The 27,918-nt window shown below is 38.8% G+C and overlaps 1 protein-coding gene across 1 annotated transcript in view; it reads left to right on the top strand.

The window, feature by feature from the left end:
• The first annotated feature begins 887 nt into the window (after positions 1 to 887).
• Positions 888 to 27,918, top strand: part of si:dkey-112m2.1 (transmembrane protein 132C) — a 226,139-nt gene continuing 199,108 nt past the window's right edge. Inside the window, exons 1-2 of the mRNA XM_036139828.1 lie at positions 888 to 1,784; positions 2,204 to 2,393. Of these exons, the coding sequence (XP_035995721.1) occupies positions 2,345 to 2,393 (49 nt within the window). The 5' untranslated portion in view covers positions 888 to 1,784; positions 2,204 to 2,344. The remainder of the gene's footprint in view (positions 1,785 to 2,203; positions 2,394 to 27,918) is intronic.

Raw genomic sequence — 27,918 nt, 5'->3', positions numbered from 1 at the left:
GCGTGTTGCTCACTCCAAGGAAACAATTAAATTTTATTTTATTTATTCCCCTTATAATCACCATTAGAAGGTAGTATAAAAGTTCAGTTTTTGGTTTATGGCCAGAGCACCTTCAGGCACATGTGTCCTGGGTACATGGCTTATGAAAAACTTTAAATAACTTTTATGGATTTGAGAAGTGTGTTGTAGTGATCTAGTCAACAGTTCCTCTCACCAGAGTTGCTCATGGTTGCTTCTGTGACTGAGGCTCTCCTTTCCTGACATTTCAGCTTAAGTGGACCTTGAGCAGAGCTATGTGAGATGTTCGAGGTTTGGGAGGTGGATTTATACCTTAACCCTGCTATTATCCCTGACTTGTCTGCTGTGTTTTTTGTTTGCTCACCATTCTCTAACAAACCTCTGAGGCCTTTTAGGTTTGTTTGGATTGATATCAAATTACATTCAAGTGGACTCTGTATACCAGTGTGGCAACTTCTGAGTGCAGTTTATTGTACTAGGTTTTATTTATATCAAAGGAAATGAGACTGAATGCACACGCAAGCCTTTTATATTTTGATTTATAAAATAGAGAAGTTTGTGGTTATAGTCTGACAATGTGAAACAATTAAATGTGAATGGATATTTTTGTAAGGTATTGTAAGAGTGGAACCAGATTTTATTACGTTTTTTTTTTTCCTGTTTAAAACCCCAGCGATCATGAAGCTGAGCCTGCCGTTAGCTCCTCATATAAAGGCTGATATTTACAGTATTTATGTAGCGGTCTCCTCTCTCAGCCTGAGTTATGGAGCTCAGTGAGGCCAGTGGCTTTTAGAGGAGATCCATAGGGGGCACTGTTGACTCTTATGAAGTAGTCGCGGTACAACAGGTTGCACCAGCATCTCTGCTGCCTTCTGCACCGACTGCACGCGTAAGATCCAGCCAGATGACTGAGGTGATAACATTAAACAAACATGTTTACTCTTCTGTTTCTGATAAACCTCTTTATTATGTTTATATAATTAAAATATCCCTATCGCTCTCTTTTTAAATTTCATTCAGTCATGTGTTTGAATCGCTGTTTTCCATGCGTAATAAGGTTAATTTTCCTGGTTCCCATCAGTCACATCCAATGCTTATTTTCTCCGCCCAGCCCAAAAAAGTTGAATGATCCTCGAGTTTCCCAGTCGACCAACTTTCCGTTTTTCCTTTCGACGCCTTGGGGAGAAAAGGCGCAATCTTGATGTGAAATGAGGTGGGGGTTTGATGGCGTAGGACTTTGCTTAAGTGACGCCCGCAATATCCCCATTTGCCAAACCCAGCCCGCAGCTTGCCCTCCCCTCCAAATCTCCTTTCCTCTCCATAGCTCCCCCCTCTGTGTGAACCCCCCCTCAGTTTCTGCACCAGCGTGCAGAGGCACGGAGCGCGGAGCGACAGCCAAGTGGCGACAGCGCACGAAAGGGACCACTTCACCGCCTCATCTCACCCGATCCGCGCTTCCTATTTGCGGCATGGAAAGTTGCAGGACCCTGTCTCAGATATTGCAGTTTTTATAGGTGATGTTTCAACCAAATTCGACGGATTTCTAATTGATCTGCAAATAATAAGAGAAGAAAGAGGAATAAACATATTCGCGGATGTTAAGAGGAACTCTTAGCAAGGTGCAAATTGGCTTACCGGGATTTTTTTTTTTATTTTACTTTTTTTATCATTTTATTTTGCTGCTGCTGTCTTGCTTGACGATTTTGCAACCTTTAATCTGGACTCAAATGTAAACATCGGCTGGAGTGTGGACAAGAGGAGAAACGGTAAGAGGCTCAGACCCAGTAGTGCATCACTTTGTTAGACTGGATCATTTCTGTAGCGTTTTGTTGTTAACAAGCAGAGTCTGTCATTTAGAGCCCAACAAGTTTCAGCGAAGCAGCCAGTTTCCAAAAAGTAAAACTAACAATCAAGTGAAGGGTTACAGAAGTTCAGTTGTAATTTCTGCCAAATATATTATGGATTTGTTATATATTTTTTGGAGGGGGGTCTAATTCACTGTCACCCACGCTCTTCTGAAATATTCCGTTGAAATAGCAGGGCGGCTGCTAGAAAGTTTTCAAACGGGTGGTCAATGGCGGGGGGTAGGGGTGGGGTGGGGGCACTAAATAGAAAATATAATAATAATGATAGATTCACTATAAGTGAATATAATAAAAAAAATTCTGCATCTCTTTGACCGCAGGTTGAGTCACACAGAACACACCGAGTGTTTTTCCTAAATGGATATCTGCTCAGACGGGATAAATTGTGTGCAAAGTAGCGCCACTTCCTGCTGAAAAGGAGTTACCCGTTCAGGTCCCCCCCCGCGCCTCCTGAATAAACCATGGGGCCACAGCAGTGCGTGGGACTCACCGTGCTCTTCCTGTGTGCAGGTAAGCCCCCATTCTCTCTCGCCAGAGCAAAAGCCTGCTGCCAAATAAACCAACTTAAACGAGCTTTTGTTTAGAAATCTGTACAAGATTTATGGAAATGAAACTTAATGGTCATGAAATAAGAGACACTGTAAATACATCAACCTCTTTTCTCCTGAGTAATTTCATCCAGTGTGGAGCATTTAATGAAATGCAAATTGTATCCTTTCAGCCAACGGCACATATATAATTTATGAGACATATAATTAGCTGTAAGCTGTTGTGGCAGAATACAAAATGACTTGTAATATTAACATGAATGAAGTGTGACAGTTGTCTCCAGTGAGTGTGTGGGTTTAGGTGCTGCAGCAGAGCACTGGAAAAGGATGCAGTTTGTGTGTGTGTGTGTGTGTGTGTGTGTGTGTGTGTGTGTGTGTGTGTGTGTGTATAGGACTGCAGATTTTGGGAATAACAACACACTGCAGTCACAAGCCGAGAGAATAGAGGAGGTGCACCCTTTTAATAAGTTTGCAGACATATGCAATAGTTTGTGAATGTGTGCATTCATTCCCAAATGGAGCATACGTGGTCCATTTGGAGTGTGCAAGTTTTCACATTTGGAAATGTGCAGCCATGTGATTAAAAATGCATAACTAGGAAAGAGACATAACTAGGAAATTTCTGTGCTTTCATTTTGTAGTTTATATTAAATTTCTTCCCTTATTGGTGCAGATGTGAGGGACAGAAATCAGCTCACATATATATTTGGCCTTTTGGAAAAAACCCTACTTACATAAATATTTATTGTAAACTAAATATTTCTTTATATTTTTCCTTCTTAAATGATTTGTATTGAAGTATTTTCATTATGAATATGTCTTCACAGGAATTCAGAGAATTAAGCACTTTTTGGTGAATGTGACTCAGTCTTTTGTGTGAGCAAACAAAAAGCAAGGAGGTTGTGGGTGTCACTTTTCATAATGAAACAGAAAAGCTTCTTTGCTTCTCTTTTTAGCCTAATCCAAGTGTGCAGTTTTGTCTTATCCAAAAATGTCAAAAACAACTATTGTTCCACTGTTCTTCGCGTTTTAAAGTGACTCTTTTTTTCATGTTTACTGTTTACCTGTTGAACTATCATGTTTCGTCACATTACAACTATAGATTTCAATGTGTTGCACTCCGATTTTAAGTGACCGACCAGCACAAAGTGTGAAGTGAAAACAAAGTTAAACTTGATTATAATTTTTTCATAAATAAACTAAACAAAAACATGCTTGATATGCATTTGAATTCAGCACCACTGAAATATTTTAGATTGCACATCTAGAGACTTTGCAAAATAGCTTCATTTCAGTCAGACTGGAAGGACCCACTGGACTCACATCTGGGTTTCAACTCTATTCTAAAATGTAGATGAAATCTAATCTGGGGGTTGGGGTGGTGGGGGTGCCGTTGGAGTCGCGCCATCAGAGCTTTGCGTCTCTGACGGTCCCTGCATGATGCAACAGTGATGTGTATAGTAGCGTTGTCAAAATAATCGCTGCCTCGATGTTTGAGAGTCCCATAAAGTCAGTAAAGCTCCTTTATGTGCGACAGTGTCGTAGTAAATCTCCTGGACAACATAAGCAAATGCTAGCTGTTTTTAGCTTGACAGACACAGACAGTCCAATGACCCGGGTGTTGTTGGTCTGAGCTCCTCCTTAGAGCTGTGCAGTGCTGCACTATGCAACGCTCTGCGCTGTAAAAAACAAAGTCGTCAATTTAGGGCTCAAATAGCAGGTCAAAACATCAGTCGTTCCATTGCTCATTTAAGTACAGTGAAAATATAGGAGCGTTACATTTAAGATTTGATAATAGGAATATGTTGAACTTATAATGGCAATTTCAACCCTTCTGGCATCTGCATGGACCATCAGACTAATTTTACGACAGCAAATCTTCCCTGAGGACCTTGATAGGTCACTGAGACAATGTAAAACTGCTTTCTACAGGCATTCCTAAGGGGTGGCTATAAAATAAGTGAGTGAGGATTCTGGCTTGCAGGCTCAACCTTTTTAAGAATTGACAATATATAAATGAAAAAATAAAAAATGCAACAAAACCAGCAAGATCCTTGTTTTGTTGTTGTTCATTTAAATTTTTTACAGAAAGTAAAAGACAAAATGGCACACAAAACCTTTAACTGTTTTCATTGCCAGCAATTGAAATGTTCATCTTTTAAGCTTTAAGCAGAAAAATGTTATTGTCTCAACTTTCCGCGTTAAAAACTACTAAAATGTCAGAATGGATTTTGATTGTGTCTATTTGACATTGCATGAGATGTGTTCATTTGTCGTTATCCATTCATGTATGTTTTCTCAGTCCAGAGTAACTTGTGGGGTCTGGAGACTACCGCAGCAGTCAGTCGGGAGACAGGGTACACGCTGGAAAGTCCCCTTACTATCTGAGAGCAAACCTGAAAGCTGAACAAGACAAACAATCATGCCTGTATAAACTCATACCTGAGGGCAAATTCTAGAGACATCGGAAGCTGAAGTATCACTGAAAAACGTTCTCCACGCTCCTTTGTGATTTGACTATGTTATTCCATGACACTGGTTAAGTTTGTCCGTCTTTTGGTCATTACAGGGCAATGAGAAAGCACTTGCCTTTTTGCAGAAATCCAGTTTTCAAATGATAATTTAATTTACAAAAAGGGAAAACATCCATCCATCCATCCATCCATCCATCCATCCATCCATCCATCCATCCATCCAATTTCTAACACGTCTATCGCTTTTGGGGTCTCCAGCTGTCAATGGGCGAGAGGCGGGGTACTCCCTTGCAGTCTATCGCAGGGCAACACAGATACAAACAACCATTCTCGCACATGCTCACACCTAAGGAGAATTTAGAGAGGCCAATTAATCTAACAGTCATGTTTTCGGACTGTGGGAGGAAGCCGGAGTACCTGGATAGAACCCACGCATGCACAGGGAGAACATGCAAACTCCATGCAGAAAGACCCAGGGCAAGGGTAGGACTCGAAACCAGGACCTCCTCCATGGCGACAGTGCTACCCATTGTGCCACTGTGCAGCCCGAGGGAAAACATAAGTAAGCCAGTACATCTAAAAATGCAACCCACAGAGTACATCGTCCACCCATCCAGGTCGTCAGAAAAGACAAAAGATTCTGCGGACTGATGAGACACAAGTAAAACTTTTTGGAAGGTGTACATCCTACAAATCTAACAGCATTTCAGAAAAAGGACATGATGCAGAAGTCAAAACTAAGGGTGGTGATGGTGTCATGGTCTGGGGCTGCTTGAAAACTAAATGATGGATCCATAAACTCAGACCTCTACCAGAAAACCCAAAAGGAGACTGTCCATCCATTAGTTTGTGAACATAACCCCAAGCAAGTAGCAGACGAATGATCCACAGCACACCCGTTAGTCAACCTCTCAATCCTAAACAGAAATAAGACAAAACAAAAAATATGATTTTGGAGCGTCTTAGTAAAGGTCGGTGGTGAGGAGCCATAATTATTTTCTCACTGCACCTTATAGCTAAACAAAGTGTCATTTGCTGGTGGGGTGATATTTATGGTTTGTAGAGGAGACTTTAAATGTATGTCTAAGATGCCTTGACCAGCAAAACATCAGTTAAATGTTTGATTCCTAGATGTTGCACACACAGAAAAAAATATTCCTTTGCATGCACAGAAGACTCAACACAATGAGCATGCTAGGCTTACCAGGAAAGGCTAGAAATGAAAACAAAGTGTCAGAAAAGGAAAACACATTGCTTCCTGTCAGTCAACTCCTTGCTTGTTCTGAGTCTCAGAGGATATTATATCTCTCCAGCCACCTGATTGCTTTCACCCAGGGGTTTCCAGGTTGTCTCTTACAGACAATCACCCTGACTGTCACCTAATCTATAGGATACCTGCACATTCTCACACAAAGCCAGGCCGGCCACCAGGACAATAAAAAATACCCCATATAGCTTATCATAGAACAGAATGGGATTTAGACTGCTTTTACCAGATGGAGGGTCATTGAAAAGGTTGGATTTCTTTTAAATTGTATTCTTTCTGATAAACGTTTGGTTTTAAAAAGCCAATTCTAAGTTTTCTTTGACAAACTTTTTTTTTTTTTGTCTGTTTAAGGTAATAACTTGGATACTAATATATCACATTATAGCATTGGGTGTGTTTGCCCCAGTAGATGTAAGTGCAATAAATGCATTTTATTGGAAGCTGTTTTCACAGTTTTCTTGCTGCAAATGAAGGCTTGATTGCTGATTGAGTGTAACAAATGATCTGCCAAAAAGGGAAATCGGGTACATTACATCCACTTTGGGAGCAATAACCATAAAAGATGACAGATGTGAAGATCAGTGTATAAAAGCTTTTTGACCTTCAGCCAGTTCACACAGAGGTGTTCTGAGGTGGTCTCCAGTCGGTGCAGACAGAGGGAAGCATCTGCAGTGCCTGACCTGTCTTTGCTGCAGCCGACTCGCTCCAGTGAGATTTTAATGTCATGCGACACGGTGAAGATTTCCAGCAGCAGTAAAAAAAAAAAAAAAAAATTCGAACCAGCATGCATAGCTCTGAGACAAACTGAAAACCGCTGCAAGTGCAGTGTTGTATGAAGAATCAAGTCCTTTGCATTTATTACTTTACACATAACTTCACTCCTAAGTGCGATTGATTAACAGGCACGCTGTAATTTAATGTAAGCTAAAGGAAAAAAAAAACTTTTGATAGTGTCAAGCTGCAGGATAACCACTTTAGCTCAAATCATCTGCAGGATATATAGCAAAAAGCCAGGTAATGACTCCTCAGTTATGCTGAATTTGTATCCGTGTCACATTTTTTTTTTTTTACTTTTCTACCAAACAGTATCTTAGCCATACTAGGACCAAGAGATTGCTTGTCAGCAGCTCATTCTGGTTCCACCACTGAAGCACAGGTTCAAGCTCTGTAATATATCCACTGAAACAATTCTTTGCTGCTCCACGGCAAGAAACCGATTTCATCAGCACCAGGGAATGGGGTGTTGGAGACAGACATCCAATTCCAATGTTGTTAGCAACATCATTAAATCCCATAGTTAGCTTTGCTTTAAGTTTGCTTGAGTAGAACGGAATAATAAAAAACACAGAGCTTCACAACTTATCAAATTTATAGCTCCTTCAAACAACCTTTATACCCATTTATCTTCATTTTTACAACCTAAAAATACAAATCTGTGGTGTGTATTTGTAATCAACCCGTCTCTAAAGCAATACTTTGTAGTACCACCTATACACTCACTGCTTGCTTACGCAGTAGTGAGTGTATCCGGTTGTGTCTCCTTGTGTTTTTTGCCTGATCTTCTTTGTGAAATAACTCACGCTCTGTGAGGGAGATGTAGAGACGATAGGTGAACTTCATCAGGATTCCGCAGCGGCCATACGGTTGTACTTTGATCTCCACCCCAGTTTCAAGTCTTTAACAGGTTTTCTTCCAGGATTGCCTTGGACCAGCTTCTCTGTTCCTGCAAAAGAAAAACAGGCCCACAGCATGATGCTTCCACCACGATGGCTCATCGTGAGGATGGTATGTTTAGGGTGACGTGGAGTGTTAGTTTTCCACTCTAGCTAAGGTTTTGGATGAAGACCAGGACGTTATAATTTTGTCTGCTATGATCATGTTTACGTGGGCCCCTACATGGCATGGGGTTAACTACAAAGAGGCCTTCTCCAGGCTTGCTTAATGGCTCTTTTTAGTTTCTCAAAAAAAAAAAAAAAGCATGTTATTCGTTCACAATAATGTCTTTAACAAACTTCTGAAGCCTTTACAGAACAACTGTATTTAAACTGAGGGGAAAAACACACACACACACACACACACACACACACACACACACACACACACACACACACACACACACACACACACACACACACACACACGGACTCCGCTTAGTTATCGGTTAACCTCTGACAGCAGCTGGTTGCACAGCATTTTAATTTTGGGGTATGAGAGTAAGAAGGGCTGAATGCAAATACATTCCACATTTTTCAGACTTTTATTTGTAACAAAACAAAACCATGCATCATTTTCCATTTTCTCCAGTTTTTCTTCTTCTTCTTCTTATTATTATAATATATATTTGGCCAGTCTGTTACACGTAATTCTAGATAAAGGCACTGGAGTTTGTTTTTGTAAGGTGGCAAAAATGTGAAAATGTGAGTGAACTGTTGGGTTTTCTAATATCACTGGGTAATGTTTATGAATGCTATTAGAAATGAAGTGTGCAGCCCAAGATTGCAGCAATGCTTATGAATACAGATCAGAGGTCAGAAATGCTGATCGGCGTCGTAAAAAGTGCTCACAAAGACGTCTTTGAGTGGGGTAACAAGTCAAATAAAGGTGATTTGTGTTCTCAAACTATCTCGCTGCACTGCAATCCTCTGCGGAAATTCAGCATACAACAGGGGGAGGATCGCACGTTTACTGCAGGTGTTACTGAGGCGTTCAGCACGTCTTCTATTCAGCAGCCAAGGTGAACTGATGCGTGACATTCGCTGCTATCCGTGAGAGGGACATCAGGTGGTTAAGCAAAAAAACTAAAGTTTTGTGCAGGTTCCTATCACAGCAAGTATGATTATCACACATCAATATGATAATGAGAGCACAATAATTACAGTTTGCCTTGTACTCTTAATGCTAGTTTAGATATTTGCAGTTGAGGCATAGTTTTACGATCTTTAGTTATAATATCTTGCTGTTTCTTAAACGGTATTCTTAAGATCTTACATGTGGGCCCTTAAATCTCCTGCAGGGCAACTTCCCCCGTTTAAAGGTTACAGACCTTGTATCTCCTCATTACATCTGGGACCAGTTTTGGACTCTACCGTCCACATTTATTTGCTATCCTTTCGATCCTTGATCTTCTCATGCTGGATCTTACTGATGTTTGGTCAGCTAAGATTGCTGCATGCTTTGCAACTGAACTCTTTAGCATTCCGGTCAACCACAATTACTGAAAGTCGTGTTGCTGGCCATCAGTTTGGTGTACAGTTTCTCATCTGACCGGTAACTCGTTTTTGTTATTAACCACTTTTTTTTGTCACAATGCCTTTTAGGATTTTTGGGATTTATCTGATTGTCACACTGACAGTTGCAGTATGCCATTCCAGAGACTCGTTTTAGCCTTCATCGCTTGCCGCCCCAGGTCTTATATGCTGCAGCTATCTACTGAACAGCGAAGGCATATCTGCGCTTTTTATGCTGGACTTTCTAAGCCACTGGTAAAATTGCTTTATAGGGACGTCTTTTTGTTCTCATAAAGATACACAGAAGGCGACGCACTTGCACAGCACTTTCTCTTTCTCCTTATCACCTTCTGCTGCTAGACTCACTCACGTTGCGGTTCGTCTCTGGGGGCCACCCTGATGTAGTTAGCAGTGCTCCAGAATCTGAATGTCACTCATCCTTTCTCCCCTTCTTTTCTGTCTTCATTAATCCTCGGGGCTCTGGACGTAGGGTGGAAGCCACCATCAGAGCTTTTATAAAGTGACATTAGTTTCCAGTTTTCCTCTGTAGTTTGATTTTTATTCCACCAAAGTAATATTCAATTGCAAATGTATCATTCTGGTCTCTTGGATCTCTTTTCTCATTGAGTTGGGTATCTGTGTGGCCTTCCAGATCAAGTTTTAACTAGTTGTAGACATCTTTTACTCCACCCTCCCCCACCCCCCATCCTCTGGTAGGCCCACGTCTCGTATTTTGCTCATATTCTTTGTTGCCTCCTTGCGTTGCCATTTTCCTTTGTTCATATATTTTGAAGTCTTTATTTTTTATGAAATGGAATAGAAAATGCTGCAGTTTTCTCTGGATGTGTGGAGCAGGGGTAATATGCATGCATTGCCTTCCCTTACCTGTTGTTGTGTACTGCAGTTAAGCTAGCTGAGGCAAGACACTTTTCCTTTGCTTACATAAAGTAGTTAATCAGATAATGTTAGCTTTTCATGATTCCAGTGTTATTCTATAAACAACTGGATATGTCTATGCTAAGTATCAAAACAGAAATGGCAATATTTCCTATGCATTATTATTATAACTGCAACACTCAGTATGCTGTAGAAATATTTTGAGGCATTAGTAATTGTGTGTTTTTGCATGAATATTGTTAAAATGTGACATTTATTCTTAAGGTTTCCATTCTGTGAGAAGCTCATACCAGCCAATGCCTAACCACAGATAATGACTTGTCTGACGGTTTTAGGGTTTGCTTCCGAAGGATATTTTGGAGGGTTTATAGATACCTGTCAGTCAGTGTTGGCCTTCTTTCTATTTATAGTTCCCATTTGTTTTCCAAGTAATTTCTCTCTTAAAGCTCTCTAAGTACTCAATTGATCATTGGATCAATTGAGGACCCAGTCCTTGACTCACTGTGTCTCGGTGTAGTAAACTTCCTCTGATGTGTACACTTCTACACTTTGTCTTGTAACCGCAGGCATTTTGAATCCAGAATGTGACAAATGCAAATTTAAAATGCAATTCCTCATTTTTCTGTGTCTAAGGATGATGGTAATGTCTTAGTTACCTTACACTTGATGTAATGATTCAACTGATATCTGAGCAAGTGTTTGTTTTTTGTTAATTATCAGAGTTTGCCTTTGCAGTACACAGTTTTAATCAGCAGTATTAAAACATGATAGTTGCTTCTGAGGGCAGTGCACTAAATGTGGGAGGATTTCCACTTTCTATTTTGGCTGATCTTTTAAATGTGTGTAGGCCTGACCAGAGTGGGTTGGAAGGTGAAAAGTTACAAAACTGAATCACATTTGGCCCTAATTTTATTAATAGGTCTCTTGCTATTTAACTATTTCTCTCTCTCATTCCTGCTTCTGTTCCCATAGACAACACAGCAGCCAGAGGCTTGTGAGCTTTTAAGATATCTGTTATGTTTAAATGAAAGTTTTTCAGTTTACTTTTTCAGTTAGTTATGCTGTTGTAAACAATGATTATTCAACTTGTCATCAAGAAAAAAAATCAATCTACACAGGGCACCTGACAGTAAATGTTAAAGTGAAATGAGAACTTGGTGTAAAGCTGATGCCAGTATTAATTATTTAAATATTTGTTTCACATGTAAGCAGGCTAACAATGAATCTAGGGCAGAAGCAAAACATTTCGTTCTAGGATGTTTTTCTAAAATGACAAATAAAGCATATCCATCTATCTCCATATGTCTGTTACATGATATCTAAGAGACAGACCAAAGCATTTCGCAACATAAAATACAGCCTTCTTCAATAAATAAAATTAGAATATGGATTCCAATGAGGCTCATTTGTCAGATTAAAAGTACCTTTTGAAAATAGCAACCTTTTAGCTAATTTTATCGGCTTGATGTAATATTGTAATCTTAAATGATAGGTTTTCATTATATGTAAGCAAAAAAAAATCATCAACATAAATAAGGGCTTTAAAACATCAGTCAATGAGTAATTAATCTATATAATGTGTTTACCTCAGGTAATTAGGTTAAGACATTAGAATTACTTTTATTGTGCCACAATGGGGAAATTATTAAATAACATTTTTGATAACACTCCAGTATAATGAATCTAACTCTGCTGATTTTCAACGATATGCAGAATGAAATAGAATACAAGTTAAATAACTGAATAAGAGTAACAACAAAAAAAAGTGGTTAAAAAGAGCCCAGTTAGTGTTGCTAACCTAGTCATGGGTCAAAAATTGGGTTAATTTAGCACATTGGAGTTGAGTTTTTTTATGTCCAGCGTTTGCTATCTAAACAATTCTGGATCACTTCATGGGTAATTTTTTTTTTTTTTTTTTTTTTTTTTTTTTAATGACTCTGTCAACTTGAACAGAAAAAAAAACATTGCTCTCCCTGCTTGTCTTCCATGTGACTTATCATTTTCAAACGCCAAACAAAAACTAGTAAAACGATTTCGGATGGGAAAAGATGGATCACCGGAACATCTGCAATTTGATTTTGTAAGATTTCTATGCTAGAAAGAAAAGAGAAGATAAAACAAATCATTTCATACATATTGTTTAGAAAGAAAACGAGCCTTCGGGGAAAATGCACACTTATTAAAAGTGTGAAATCACAACTATTACAACATAGACTTTAAGGATTTTTGCTGGATATTGGTTTCTGGGGAGCAGCATCTGATGGTATCATTTTAGAATGGGGTTGGCAGGCCTTTATTTTTTTGGGCATTGATTTAAGAGATGTAATAAAAACCATTTTGCTGATCTAAAAAAAATCAGCTTTCCATTTTCTTGTTTTATGTTCAGGCATTTCTGTTCTGTGGGCAATTTGTGAATGGAAAGAAGCCTAAATGCATGCGTTTTTTTGAAAAAAAAAAAAAAGTATTGAATGAAATGTTTTTGTAGGGGTTAAAAAAAGCTTGTGCTACTTCAATCTTTAAATGAAATGAAGTAAAAACGGTAATACCTGAACTGAAAAATCCACTTCACTTGATGACATTTTTGGCCAATAAGCTGACTAATCAGGGAAGGCTAGGATTATTTAGCCATTCAGAAGTTTGTATGTTTATTTCTTGGTCTTCTTTTGCTCTGTGTTTATGTTTAACTGGCTTCACTGAAAACAGTAAAATTCATGTTCCAGTATCTTCCAGTTTACAGGTTTTGATTTTGGTCATTCTTGAACTTTCTTGAACATCCCACCAATTTCCTTTCATCTAAAGCTCAACACATGCTGTGCTATTTACAAGTGTGTACAGGACTTGAACATGTCACACTGTGCAAGCTATCATAATGTTGTAATGGTAACTTGCGCCACACGGTACAATGGAAGATATCAGAATGCATGGCTTGTTGTTGAAGCGAAATCACTTCAGAGTGGTCTGACCGAGAATGTCAACCCAACAATGCATGAGTAAGAAGTTATGGATCCTAATACGCGCAAAATTGTAATCAGAAGCTGGAAGGAGGGAGAGGGAAAGGAGTATGTGATAGAAGCGCTCATGGCTGCACAAAAGAGGACAGGAAACAGACATCAGTTGCAGAAATGATCCCACCGGAGGATCTTCCCAGAAAATACCTTGTGCCACTTACCGCCATTGGTCAGAAGAAACTTGAATCAGTAGTCGTTGCATGTGTCTCACTAAACAACCACAGACCGCCAATTTAAGCTTGCAACCAGAGACCTTCTTTCAAGACCAAACCTTTTGGCTAAGATGCCTGATTGTCGCATAGCTAGTTTAAAGGGAGCAGTCTGGGTTTGAAGGATAAACATTGAGCAAAGCTGGGTGTTTCACAATACTGATGACTATCCACATCATCACTATTTTGGTAGGCTTACATTAAGCTTCTAATATAGCCACCATAAACCTCTGACCTCAACTGCATCAAGCATTTGATTATACTTTAAAGCAGGATTTATGTAAGGAAATCAACCTTAAAAATTCAGCCAAATCGAGTGGACTAAAATATCCTACCAGAAGCTTGCTGATAACTACAAAAACTGTGTTTTTGGCGAGTGTTTATATTTGAGCCTATATGTATAATTTTGACCCTCTGTGCATTACTCAACCTGCAGCAAAATTAAAATGTGTGCAACCAATTATTTTTATTTTTAAACACTGATTCAATTATTTATCAGTTTGTTAAGGTTACCAGTAGGTGGCTCCAATTCTCCAACTAAAGTTGCATAAAAATATTTTGCTGAATGACTAAAAGTAAAGGAACAGCAATTAATATATCAAGCAAAGTGTGAAGTTTATGTAAATAAACATAAAATAAGGTTTAATAGACTATGGAATATGTACGTTCATAGTAAAGCTGGCACAATTAGTGGCGTAGCAGAAGAGAGAAATAGTTGTGGTTTCTCAAAATCAGAAATTGTTTTTTTTTTAATGTTGATTTGATTTTTGATGCATTTATCTTTAATTATATCTTCTGTAAATGTGTTTGTTATATTTTTTGTTTGCTTGTTTCCATCCTGCACTTCTAAAGATAAGCACCTGCATTTAAATGTTACACAAATGGGCTCCTTTTATTGAATCTATTCTTTCCAGAGAATGCCACTTGCATTTCTCCTTTCAGTAGACTCAACCTTGAAAAACCAGCACAAACACAAAATTACATTAAATTACTGGGTAAAGCGTCTGGCTCGAGGAGTGGAAAAATACACATAGTGTTATTTTTCTGAAGAGCACAGAGTTTTGAGCCTTTAGATTCATACAAGAAGGAAATTGAGGTCAAAAGTTTTATAGAACTAAACTGACCTGCATATTTATTGTATGTCACTTTTTTTCCTTTGTATATAATACACAGAAATATAATATATGGTGCAGATGTAAAACTAGTCCTGAAAACAAGGCAAGAGGTTACGCTCCCTTCAATCAGCCATTGATCAATAATTTGCACAATGGCAGGTTTTTATTAAAAAAGTCAGTTAAAATAGATGAAGAGGAATAGCACACGAAAAAATATCCTAATCTGCCCAACAGACTTTAACAGATGGTGAGAGAAGGAGCTCACCGGCTGTCATATTTCTATAATGTAGGTTAGAACCTGTTCTACTCTGAGGAGTCATGTCTACCACATCTAAATGTGTGATCCAGTTACTATCAAAAGACATTAGCGACTCACTTTTCCCTTTAAATGTGCATTAATTCAGAGCATAGATTTAAAATCCATGTAGGTTAAATACAGAGGTGGGCAGAGTTGCCAAAGATTGTACTCAACATGTTTTTACTCAAGTAAACATAAATAGTAGCCAACCAAGAAATTTCACAAGTAAGAGTAAAGTATTCGGTAAGAAGGCTGCCCAAGTACTGAGTAACTATCATAACAAATTATTTAATATTTAAAAATGGTGTAATCGGTCAGACAAAAATACAAAGTTATGTACAAATTATATTATCTGATGTCTGATATCGTATGTTAAAAAATATAACACAAATATACCACAAGAGAAGACCAAGCACTTTTCTAAATCATTCTATTTCAACATCAATTTTACGAAACCAATACTTAATGTATAATGTATTTACAGTATGTTACAGCAGTGCAAAGTACTTCCGTTGACCATATCTACTGTTTATTGTACGTTCACTTCACCTTCAAATGGCTCAATGAGCTCAGCAGATAGAAAATAGCTGTACGGCAACAAAGCTTGCGTACAAACAAGAAGTCTCACTTTAACATAAACTGTAGGTGTGTGTCTCTGGTGCGTTTGTAGTTTAAACAAGTCTGTTCTTTATTTAGTGAAGTTACTCACGGGGGTAGAGTAGGCAGAATTTTTTCTTAAGGGTAGTAATACTTAATATATTACCTAAGTAAAAACTACAGTGCAGAAACTGCTGCAAATGTACATTTTGTTAAAAAAGTTACTCAAATGTAACTGAGTAAATTTTAGTAGTTACTACCCACCTCTGGTTAGGTTTTTATATATAAATAAATAGTTAAGTGAAGGGCTATTAATATTCTAATCTATCGGAGTGAGTTTATGGGAATTTTGACCATTTCTCCTGGAGTGCATTTGTAAGGTCAGACACTGATGTTGGATGAGAAGGTCTGGTCTGCAGTCTCTGCTCTAATTCCTCCCAAAACTGTCAGCTATCAGCTGAGTTCTGGGCTCTGCTCAGGTCAGGCAAGATCTTTCACACCAGACTTGCTGATGCACGTCTTTATAGACTTTGCTTTCTACACTAGTGCACAGTAATGTTTAAACAGGAAGATGCCATCCCCAAACTGTTCCCGCAAAATTGGGAGTATTTAACATTTCAGAATATCTGGGAGTGTGCTCCCTTTCATCCTCTAGTCTTGAAACCTGGCTTTGAGCATATCTGCTTAGGCATGTTTCTTTCCTAGATAGAGCCATTGAAGGAGCAAGTACTGCATTACCCTTTTACTTTTGTCTCACATAGAAAGTACTCCTGGATCAGTGTTTCTGTGTTTTTTTTTTTTTTTTTTTTGTGTGTGCGTTTATGCCGTGTCCTCTGAAACCCTAATTCTGTTGTGGCAGATGGCTCATCGCACCGAGTCTGGTTCTGCCAGGCGTTTCTTCCTGTGAAAGGGGAGTTTTCCTTTCTGCTGTTGCATGCTCGGTATGAGGAATTGCTGCAAAGTCAACAACACAGTGCGAGCGACTGTCCGCTGTCGATACATGCTCATCCAGGAGGAATGTATGCTGCCAGTCAATGATTCAATTCAATCAGCTGGGTTTCCTTGGTTTGAAAACATTTTTTTTTACCAAGCTGTCTGAATGGTTTCATAGAATTGACTTTGTAGAGTGCTTTTAAATGAGATGTGTAATGAACTATAAATATATAAACGATTGAATAGTGTAGGAACTTTGTTGTAAGGTTTTTCTGATTCTGGCTGGCTGACTGCTCCTACATTATCTTGCTGCACCTCCTGATTATTATGATCTGCTTCACCTGTGATCCTCTGGCAACAGGTTAAGTTAATTACCTACACCTGTTCACCTGTCTTTTATATACTGGGCTCCCACATTCTCATGCTGCCAGACTATTGAAAACCCTTCAGTGAGTGGGTGTCCAGCGCTTATCCTTGCTTGCCTGCCAAGTTGCCAACCTGGTTCTTGTCTTTTGGGTTTCTTCGTCTCGCCTTGCCATTGTCAGACACCTCATTGGCTTTCTGTATTCCAGACACGACCTGGACTGTTTCATGACCACAAACCTTGCCCAGCCCTAGATATCTGTCAGCCGTCACGCTACGGATCCTGTCCAGCGTTGCTACAGCGCACCTGCCCAGATCTGCTGCAGAGCGTCTGCCCAATGTTGCCCGTGTGCTTCAGCCTAGAACCGTACGCCTGCACCAGAGCTTGTTTATTTTATAAATACATCTCTAAAAATGCAACGCAGTGTCTGTCTTGAATATTGGGTTCTCTGTTTGTTTTGGCATTACAAAGATGGCCCAAATGAATATGACTGTTGAAATCTAAATGTGGTTCAGAATTTGTTAAGGTTGATCAAATAGGTTAACTAAGCCTGCCTTTAGCATCTTTGTTGAGTTAAAATTTGACAGAGACTCATGGGGTAAATAACTGACCAAGGCGACACAGCCATAAAAAGGAAGATGGTGGTGGAAGCAGTTTTTTTTATGTTTATTCATGTTGTTTGTTCTGTTTTTTCCTGTAGTGTATCATGCGTGGGTTTTCATTCCCCCATTCTTGCTTATTACTTTTCCTGCATCCCAGGTCCTACCTTGGTGGGCTTCACAATTGCTTTTTATCTTGTTGTTTTGTCCTTCATGGCATGTTCAGTTTCTTTTGGTCATTGCAAGACTATTATCACTGTTAAGTACCCCCTTGTTTTGTTCTCCCTCAGCTCTTTTTTTTTTCTTTTGCTATTTTTTTGTCTTGCCTTAGTGTTGTTCTGTGATAGGGTTCCTTTCCCTGCTTGTGTTCTGTAACATGTTAATTTTAATTAAAAGATGTTATAACTGAACCAACATGTACATTTAATTTGTTCAGCTCTCTTTAGGCTACAATAAACTGAAACATGAGACCTTTTCACAAGATTGTTAAGTAATTTTTCCACCATGGCCATTTACAGCTATACCACTAAAACTGTCCAGGTCTTTTAACCAAGTGCACATAAATAAAGCTAGCATCAAGGAATATTCGAATGACGACATGCCCAGGCGGCCCTTGTACCTCTATCTGTCAAAATATGCTGTATTTTGAGTTAGATTTGCCTATTTTGGTTCCATTGTAGCATCTTATGTTAGATTTCATTCTCGTGTTTTAGATTTTAGGTTAATACTGCCATCTTTCCCTCAGTGCCCTGTTTCCTGTTCTTATCCCATCTGCTCATTTACTAACCTATTGTACACTGCTTCAAAATTTACAGAAGTGCTACACAAATGTTGCAACTAACACCCAATATGTACCTGGATAATTCAGTCTCATCTTATGCTATGCAGACGTTCTGTTTCTTGAACTGATGGCAGCCCATCATACTGTAATCTAATAAGTCAGTCACTAAAAATCTGAGCACCAAGGAGCACCCTTTTTAGCTTTGAATCAAAATCGCCAGGTTGCTTGAAAGTAGAAGAAAAAATTCAAAAGAGAGTGACGTTACATCAAAGCTATCTTGTCTTCATACCACAGAGTGCTTCAATCTCTACACCCTCCCTCCCAGTGCATAGGCACTATACAAAACAGAGGGTGTTACTGCAGAGACACGACAGGACTTGATGCAACACAAACTGCACCTCATTTCATTACAGTTTAGACCCATGTCACGCATGCTTACAGTACAACAACGGCAGGAGTGGCAGGACAGGAAACATCCGGGCAGCAACTGTACAAATGCCTCACTTGAATTGCAAATGCCTTATGAGAGGGGTTCTGGCAGAGAGATCCCAAGAGTGTTAGTACATAATTAATGGTAAATGCCTCCCTGCTTTATGGAGCTTTTTTGACCTGATCTACAGTTTTACAACATGTCTCCTAATCACCAGTTCACATACACAGCACTTTTTTATGATGTATTTTTACCTCTTTTATTCACCATGGTACACTGATAAGCATGTCAAGGACAATGTTAGGTACAGTGTACTAAGGAAGGACACTTCTTTACATAGCAGGGCTAATATCACTCCTCCAATGATGCCCATTCTATACTGATGGAGAACAGTTTTAGCTCAACAGTAAATGGGTGAAAAGAAAATGTCTAAATGGGTCATAGAGAAACATCTTGGAAAATAAAGCAAGCTCGCACTAATAAAAAATGAATAATCAAAAACAATGTAAACAGTATAAAATATAGATAGTTTTAATACAAAATTAAAACCATAGAAGAGTTAAGTGGCTGCACTGTTTAAGGTGAATTCTGTTGCGCACAAGGAAGGTCTTCAGTGCCTTTTCCGGTTATTTCAGATTCCTCCTAGTGTCAAAAAGCATCATTTAATTAAATTCTCAATTTATCTTAGAACTGAGTGTCTATGTGGAGGCAGGGTATGTTTGTCTCATGTGTCTGTTTTTGCCTTGTGACAGACTGACGACTTGTCCTCTCCTTTTATGATGGTTGTTGCGACATGACAGGCTTCGGCTCTTACAAACCTGAACAGGATAAATTGAGTGTGGAAAATGGAAACATGGATGGATGAATCCTTTGTCTTAAAGGGGAACTACAACTTTGAGCAATGAAAAAACACAAAAGCACATTTGCATACAGCTAATAAACAATCCATGCTTGTCATTTTTAATCTCAGTGCATTATTTATGTAGAAAAATGTGTGGCTGAGGCTAACAATCAGGATTCAAATGTTTTCTCTCTAGCATCGTTAAAAAATAGTGATGTTCTGTACAAAATTTCTCCTGACCGGGCGCTATCAGCATAATACTTTGAGTTGTTTGTTTGATACATCTCAAAAGACCTTATGAGAAAGTGTCAGAAAAAAAGCATTTAGTGAGCAGAATTGAGTGAGTTATGGCTGGGTGATTCTGATAGGCACCTCTCTTTAGAGGTTTTTGATTCTTAAGCATCTGTTGGCAATAAATGACTTTAAATCCATTCAGTAGATTTGATGCCCTCTCCTTTTTGTATGTGCTCCATGCTACAATGATTTGAATTTCAAACAGGGGAAGACCTCTCATTTGACACAAATATAATTAAACAATTATAGTATCAAGAAGGAGTATTTTGGAAAAGGCGACTTTTGCTCAAGAGGAGATTGCAGTGAACTTCACCCGATATGATGTGCTATTTTGTTTCCTTTCTTAGCTAATAGCATGAATAATGTCATTAACTGTGCTGGCAACCTAATTAACTTTATATATCAAGCATATTTCTTATAATTAAACTCAATAGATTGCAGTGAACCTTGTTTTATTAGCAAACATGGTGTAAACAGCATGATTGCTCATGCATCTGTATTTTAGAATGAGTAACTTGCTCAAAGGGCTGCACAGTGGGGCAGTTCTTATCACTGTTTCTTTGCAGCAAAGAAAACTGAATGAGGGCTAAGTGTAGGAGGAGGAAGGAGCAACAAGGCACCCTAGATCAGGCCAGTGTGGAATTCTCGCAAGAACTCAAATACATGCCCGTCAAATATCATAACAGTTTTGGGGGAATTGATGGCAAAAGGGTAATTTTTTATTTTTAAATATTGAAAAATGCACAATAAATGTTGGCCTTCCTGCAGAAAGAGCCCTTTTGTTATTCAGACCAAAAAGGCAAGTGCTTCAGCGACCGCTAGGAATCTATCTGTGCACGTGCCTGGTCTTAGTCAAGTCTAAAACTAGATATTAGTCAGATTGGCTTTGTTAAAGCCGATCTGAGTAATACCTGGTGATTTTATCAGTTCTTACATTACAATGTAATAACTTCAGCACAAAAATAAATAACGTTTGCAAAAGTTTATCAGTTATAGCCAGTTGCTCTTTAAAATTTGTAAATTTGTAAAACACTGCTCCCTGTCTTATCTTTACCTGCATGTTTGAGTTTCTAACATCAAAATTAGGTGCTTCCAAATGTGAAGAAATTAAGCACATTCTGTAGGACATCCACTCCTGTTACACATGTGAATGCGCTTTGGGAAGTTGGATGTACAGTAACAATCCAGTCTTCTACTGTGTCAAGAGGAGGCATCCACTTTTTTATTTGAAATCACTGTCTTGTTTTTTTTTTTTCTTCTAATAAGTCTGAGATTAATGTCCGTTACTCTCTATTAGTTCCCCCAAGTGGTCAAACCATTATTAGCTGAACTAATCAGAGGTTAGGTCAGACTGGAGCCACTCTAGCCATTCAGTATCCCGGTGTGAGTTCATCAATGCAGACAGAGAGTATGTATAATGTAGCATGAAATAAAGTGACGCTCTTATTGAGTCACCGCTGTAACATTTGAGTAGCGTGTGTTAAATCTGTAGTGGAATATATGCAAGGTATAAATAACAGTGGAAGTTTCTGACGTTTATTTGCTTATAATCTTTCAATATGTCCATAAAGTGTGTGGCAGCATGGCTGAGCTAATTATGAAATTGTGCATGCTACTGTTTCAAAAGCAAATGAAAGCAATGTTGCAGCATTATTTACTGTATGCTGGATAGCCTTTCCCTGTCATAGAACTGCAGGGAAGATCTGCAAAACAATGAAAAGGGTGTAAGAATATAATAAGCATAAGTTTTTTAAGCCAATGTCAAGAAATGCAAGCCCCTATAAGCTCAAATAAGTATTCCATCAAAGTGTAGGGACACAAAGGCTGTTTTACAGACTTTGAGACAACAATATTAATGGGACAGTTCTCTTTTTTGCCCCCGCCCAAAAAAAAAAGACAACTGTACATAAAACGGTTGTTTAGGCATTCCCCAATTTATTATGATTGAGATGTAGGACCTATGTATGGGGCTGTTATTTGGCGTTCCGGCGTGCGCTGTGTCAGCAACAGGAGCTGTGAAAAAAAGGCCAAAGCTGTTCCACAGAAGGCGGAGTATAGGATCCTCTTTGAACGGACAATGCAGTGAACGGATCACTCGCAGCCCATGTGGGCTTTGTTATTTCTCTGCGAGAAGAATGTCGTGGCGTGAGACTTGACATCTCTGCCTATTAAGTTTGTTGCAGGAGAACAGCAAAATGTGCTAAAACACGGGCCATATCTTACAAGTCATCATTTAAGCATACACAAGACCTCAACCCCCCCTCACCCCAGCGTACCTTGTGAAAAGGCAGAAAATTGTGAACAGCCCCTAAATATAAATTGATTCCTTACATCTTTTTGCTATAAAGGCAAGGCCCTCATTTAAAAAAAAAAATAAGTGGAGTACCCGGAAGCAGTACAGGCAAATTCCTTCTGTTTTAAGATTTTTATTTACAATTTTCTTTTGCTTACATTGGTTGAGTACATTTTAATTACTATATCCTAAAAGCCTTTGGGTCTATATAACTGCAACAATCTCAGTTTTCCAATATGTCACGATTGCACCTACTCATAAGCAGCACATGTGTAAATTTTAAAAAGATACCCATTTGATTTTAAAAGGGGATCTGTTGTGTTTAAAGTAGCATGGAAAGACTGTATCTGTAATTTTATTCATAAGGACTGAGTCACGTGGTGGTAAATGAATTGAATTGAAATTAGTATTAAACCTATAGATTTCAAAAGCCATGGGTCTCCGGGCAACATTGGCATGAAGGGATTTACTTTGTCATATTCCTCAGTCAGAGGCTCTTGTCAACTCCCTTTCTGAATTCATAAGATGTAAGTCACTGAGGAGAACCTGATTGTGAAGAAAGTCTTCTTTTCCCCCCACAGGTTCTGCTTTGCTAATGGGATCAAAAACGGAAGGAATAAAAGGGAGAATAATCGATATATGAAAGCATTGAGATGAAATATCTTCTTTCCTCACTTTGAGAGTTTGGAGAATTGGGAATTCAGTCAGCAGACACACATAATCACACTCAAATGCATGTGTGCAGCATCATTAAAGGTTTTCAACACATTGTATCAGCACACTGTAAACACACACACTCTCACACATGTGCGCGCGCAGACACACACACACACACACACACACACACACACATACACACACACAGACACACACAGGCTCATCTCCTTGGGCAAACAACTTCACAGCCATCCAACTGGGAAAGGATCGCAATCTGTGGGGGGTCTAGAGGCAATTACCATAACTAACAGAAGACTCTGCGCGCACACAGAAAAATCAGAAGGAAATGAGAATGAACCTACTCAATCAGAGCAGAGAGAGAATGTTAACAACACTGTTGGCTCTTATTGCGTGAAAGATTGACAGCGAGAGATCACATATTTATCTTGCTCCATCAGCTTCGGTCCCAAGAGATCGTGACGGTACAATATGTGCTCCGTTGTCACATGAGCCTGTCACTTTGGCTCCTACCAGCCCATGCTGAGTTGTTCCCCCACTGCATCACCTCACAGAAAAAAAAGTTGTGCAATAAGTTCTGCAATAAGTTGTCAGGAGAAAGCCAATAACCTCTTTTTCTTTACGTCTGAAGATAGCTCTGTCATTTTGCGCCAGTTTCTGTGTGTGAATGCTTCAAGTGCTTAGGTGGAGATGATGACATGGGGATGGGAGGGGGATAGTCTGGTATTGGTGTTATCTGGCCAGGTCAGAAAAGGGAAGCTATTACTCTGGTGTTTTCTACGTTTCTGTCTGGCTGGGAAACATAATCTATAACTGTGTCAACCATCCAGATGTGCAGCTCTGTCAGAAACGTTTTTCAATAGTCAGAGTATAACACTTTCTGTCTTTCAATTCTGTGTTTTGTTATTTTACGACTTTGTCCAAGAGGGTCTAACACCATGTCAAGAAACTTCTGCTCATTATGTGACTTGACTTCCAGTCCATCAAGTGCGCAAAGACAAAGAAAGAAAAACAGAAACCCCAAAACAAAACAAAAAAAAACCAAAACACTTTGGTGCAAGACATCACCAAGAAAGGGAAGGGTAGACCCTTCCACAGGCCGAGAGGTGAATTTTAATTTAGAACTTGATAGATACCGTGGAATTGAAGCCTGAGGGGAAACTATTCAAGACCGTTAGGAGTGTGTTCCCAAACCAGGACTCAATTCCCTTACCAATTTTCAGCAACACTGCCTCAAGAGAGGTAAACATAAGTGAGAGCTCCAGCCAATAAGAAAATGTATTAGCAGCAGGACTTTCCATCTTCCAAAACCGCTATCTTTTTACTATGGATATTAATACTTTTGCCCAATAAGCCAGGGAAAGGTCAGTCCTGCCCAATTGTGGTGATAAGCACCTAGGAATGGTCTTTGCCCTTTGCAGACTTACAGCGTCGGTCAGAGACTTACACGCATCACATGGCCCACATTAATTAGGGACGATTAATGATGTATTTTAACTTCTGTTTTTTTCAGGTTGGGGAGATGATACAACAAACAACCTCAAAATAATTTTAAATACAATAATTGCGTACATGAATTCAAATTTTATCCAACTCCACATAGGTTCAAAAGCATGCAAAAAGGCATACACATTTTTTTTACGAATATTTGGATAAATGTTCAGTGGTGCACCTTATACTGTAATTTAATTTTACTGCAATTTACAAGCTGTATGCAACGAACATTACGTTCTGTACGCACTCTGTGCATACAAAATGACAAATAAAGTTGTCTAAGTCTAAGTGACTTACAGAGGGTTCATCTTACCGCCCCTTGTTGGCGGTTGGACATCTCTGCGTCCTTTCCAGTTCTTTTACACCAAAGAAGCAGACACACAATTGAACACATTGAATACCGCTTTAGTAGGAAATGACTCTCGAAATAGAAACTATACTTTAACCCTTTTAATCTAAACAGGCCAGATAAATGGTTGCAAATGTAAGCTGAGGCCCTTATAATACCGACGAGGGGAAATGGAATGGGAAAAGGGCCTTGAATGAGGGTTACATAAACTTCTTATAGATCAGCAAGGACATGCCCCTGCAGGGCATGCTGCCCCGAGTTTGTTTGACTGTTTGTTTATTTACACCACATCTGTCATGTCCAGTGTCAGTGAGTTATCTGTTATTTCCCCAATAACTGTTTTCAACAGCTCCATCAACCTGTATTTTCATACCATATCTAAGAAGAGAGAAAAACAGTTTTTAAACTATCAATACATATTGGGCTTAATTCTGCCTAGATAGTCGACTAGCCATCTTGGCTGAAATTGTAGAGCTTATTTAAATTGTTGGCAGAGACCTGACTGAAAGCCATACATTTTTTTATGTTGCTAAGGAGCTTCCAGTACTGCAAAACACTAGCGTGCTTTACCAATTACACAACTGATTTTGATATATATTGTAATCTACTTTAGTCCCACTGACCAAGACTGTCACCTCAGATGAAACAAATTGGTTAGGGTGTACAGGAACAATTGAGGAAGCACCCAGGTTCAAACCCATTCTGCGAAGGCACCTTTAACCCAAATAGTTGGAATGTATGAATATATTTAAGTCTGCATCTATAATTGTAAACCTGTTTGGATTAAAGAAATTTCAAAATGAATTCAAACTTGTGTGCCTTGATCTAAGTTTTGGAATTCATTGACCTTGTTAATGGTGTAATTATGTCACAAGAATGGTTCCCTCACCACAGTCATTTGCACATTTCTAACTGGCATTGTGACAGTTGTACTGTATTTCACTTGGTGTATAACAATATGGCCACGTATGCATACCAATAAGAATCAGTTCAAGCACCAATAGTTTGTTTTATATATGTTAATATAGCAGCTTTGTACAGATCACTGCTTCCTCAAGACATTTCACTGTGATCTGACTTTGTGTTGAAATGGGCAGGAGGGCCAGCCACTGTTCTTTATAAGGGTTTTCATATATGATTTTGCTGGCTGTATATGTTTTGCCTAGATCTGTGATATATTGGCCTGGACAATGAGACACAGATATTGATCTATCTGTGGGCTTCGGGCCAGACCTGAGTTTAAAATTGCAGCCTAAAAAAACTGGTATGGTCAATTTCTTGTTACGTTAAATGTGCTGATGGCTAGTTGGTAGGCCTGTCAGGATTGAAAATTGCAATCTGTGCTGCGGTGGACCAGATGTCATCATAGAATGAGAAAAATATGTTTTCTGTCTTAAACTCTCTATGGGTATGTATGGGTGTGCATGTGTACTTATAGACTGTTGTGTGTTACAGTGACATTGAACGTGTATAACTGCTCACCTGTTTTGGTTCGCTCTACCAAAAACATTATTCTGTAATCAAATTCTCACTAATCAAAAAATTGTAATTGCTCTTTTTGGGTCTTCTTTCTCCCTTTCGTATTATCTTTGGTAGTAATTTTCCTTTTCTCACTTTACTCCGGTAGTGCTTTAGCCCCCTGGATTGATTGTATATTTTATATCAAAGACAAGGAAACTGATCAGAAACTTTTGCTCACGATTAGTTAGAAAGCTTTAAGGTATGTTAAAAAATGTGAAATTGAAAAAAAAAAACATTATTTATTAAGGACCCACTTTGATTTTAACATGCACTGCTTTACTAGAGCTTCTTTCTACATCTCATTCACCAGGACTGGACATTACAACAGTGCAGTTAGGTTTAACCTCTAAAGGTCAACTTACTGAATGAAATGTACCTGGTTAAAGTGAGAAAACCAACCTGGCTGAATTTATGAAGCACATTTTTTGACATTAATAACGCAGAAGATGAAATATCGCCATAACATTATGAACACCGGCCTAAAGGCGTTGGTCCCTCTTTTGCTGCCAAAAAAGGACCGACCCATCAATACATGTGATCAACTAAACTCCCAAAGGTGCGCTGTGGCATGTATCACTGATATGTTAACAGCAGGTTCTTTAAATCCTGTGAGATGGGGTCTCCATGGATCAGAGTTGTGAGTCCAGATGCTGGATTGAACTGCCATCTGGGTAATTTGGAGGCCAACAAGTCAAACTCTTGATGTTCCTCAAACCATTCCTGAATCAGCTGAATCCAATGGTTGGGTCATTAGCTGTACTTTGTTGAACTTGAGTGCAAGCTGAAGAGATATTTCATCCATTTGATTCAGATGTGTTGGAACAGGGACATATCTAAAAATTGCAGGAAAATGTTCCCCGGGAACTCTCTAGTTTCACCCCCTGCTGTAGATCATACTATTCTGTTATCATGGCTGGAACATTATTCTGTAATCAGGAAAATGGCCCACAGTGGATTGAGTCTCAATTAACCAAGAGGACATTTTTGGATCACATAAAGTAATTTTCAAAGACAACATTATGTGTGGAGTACCTCAAGAATCCATCCTACGTCCTGTCTCCTTGCCTTTTCTGTCTGTTATAAAACATCACTTTGCACCACTTTGCTGAAGACTTTGCATTTTATATTCTCTTTAATACAAAAATTAACAAATCTTTAAAGTTTTTACTTGGCTGACATCAAGGCATGAATAACTTGAAATTTCAAGAATCAGGAATCTTTTATTGTTACCATGTGTTACCATGGTACCATGGTAGACTGAGGGGTTGTCCTGTGGGAGCAAAGGTTTTGTAGCATAGATGGAACCCTGCTGAAGGGGCGGGTCTTTGGTGCCTGTAAAGCTTAATTTTGCTTTCAATCCAATCTGATTTTATTTTCTCATCATGGCTCAATGGCACTACAGTAAATAAACAAAAAAATGCTTTATTTACTTACAAACTGAGAAAAAACAAAGCATAAAACACCAAAAAATAAATAAATAAATAAATAAATAATACACCAGCAGGACGTGATACTATTTCATAAAACTTTGTATGCAACCAGAGTTAGCTACTGCCATATAAATAAAAAACAGTAAAATAACGTGGCTATGCACCTTTAAGTTAACATGGTTGAAGAAAAGTTAATAATCATGGAAAATACCATTTGAATGTGGTCCCTTGTTAGTCATCATTAAGTGTGTCATTTAAATATACTTTTAGCTAGCATGTACCAGCAGCCAGCTAGCCTATTTTATCATCCAACCTCAAAATGCTGGGAACAACTTCAGTCACAGCTGTTTTTTTAATGTTCAAATCACTACCACTGTTATTAAAAGGTACA

This window comes from Fundulus heteroclitus, chromosome 8 (genome assembly GCF_011125445.2).
Source record: "Fundulus heteroclitus isolate FHET01 chromosome 8, MU-UCD_Fhet_4.1, whole genome shotgun sequence".
Classification (NCBI taxonomy): Eukaryota; Metazoa; Chordata; class Actinopteri; order Cyprinodontiformes; family Fundulidae; genus Fundulus; species Fundulus heteroclitus.
The sequence above is the reverse complement of the archived record's forward strand: the minus strand, read 5'-3'. Positions and strand labels throughout refer to the sequence as shown.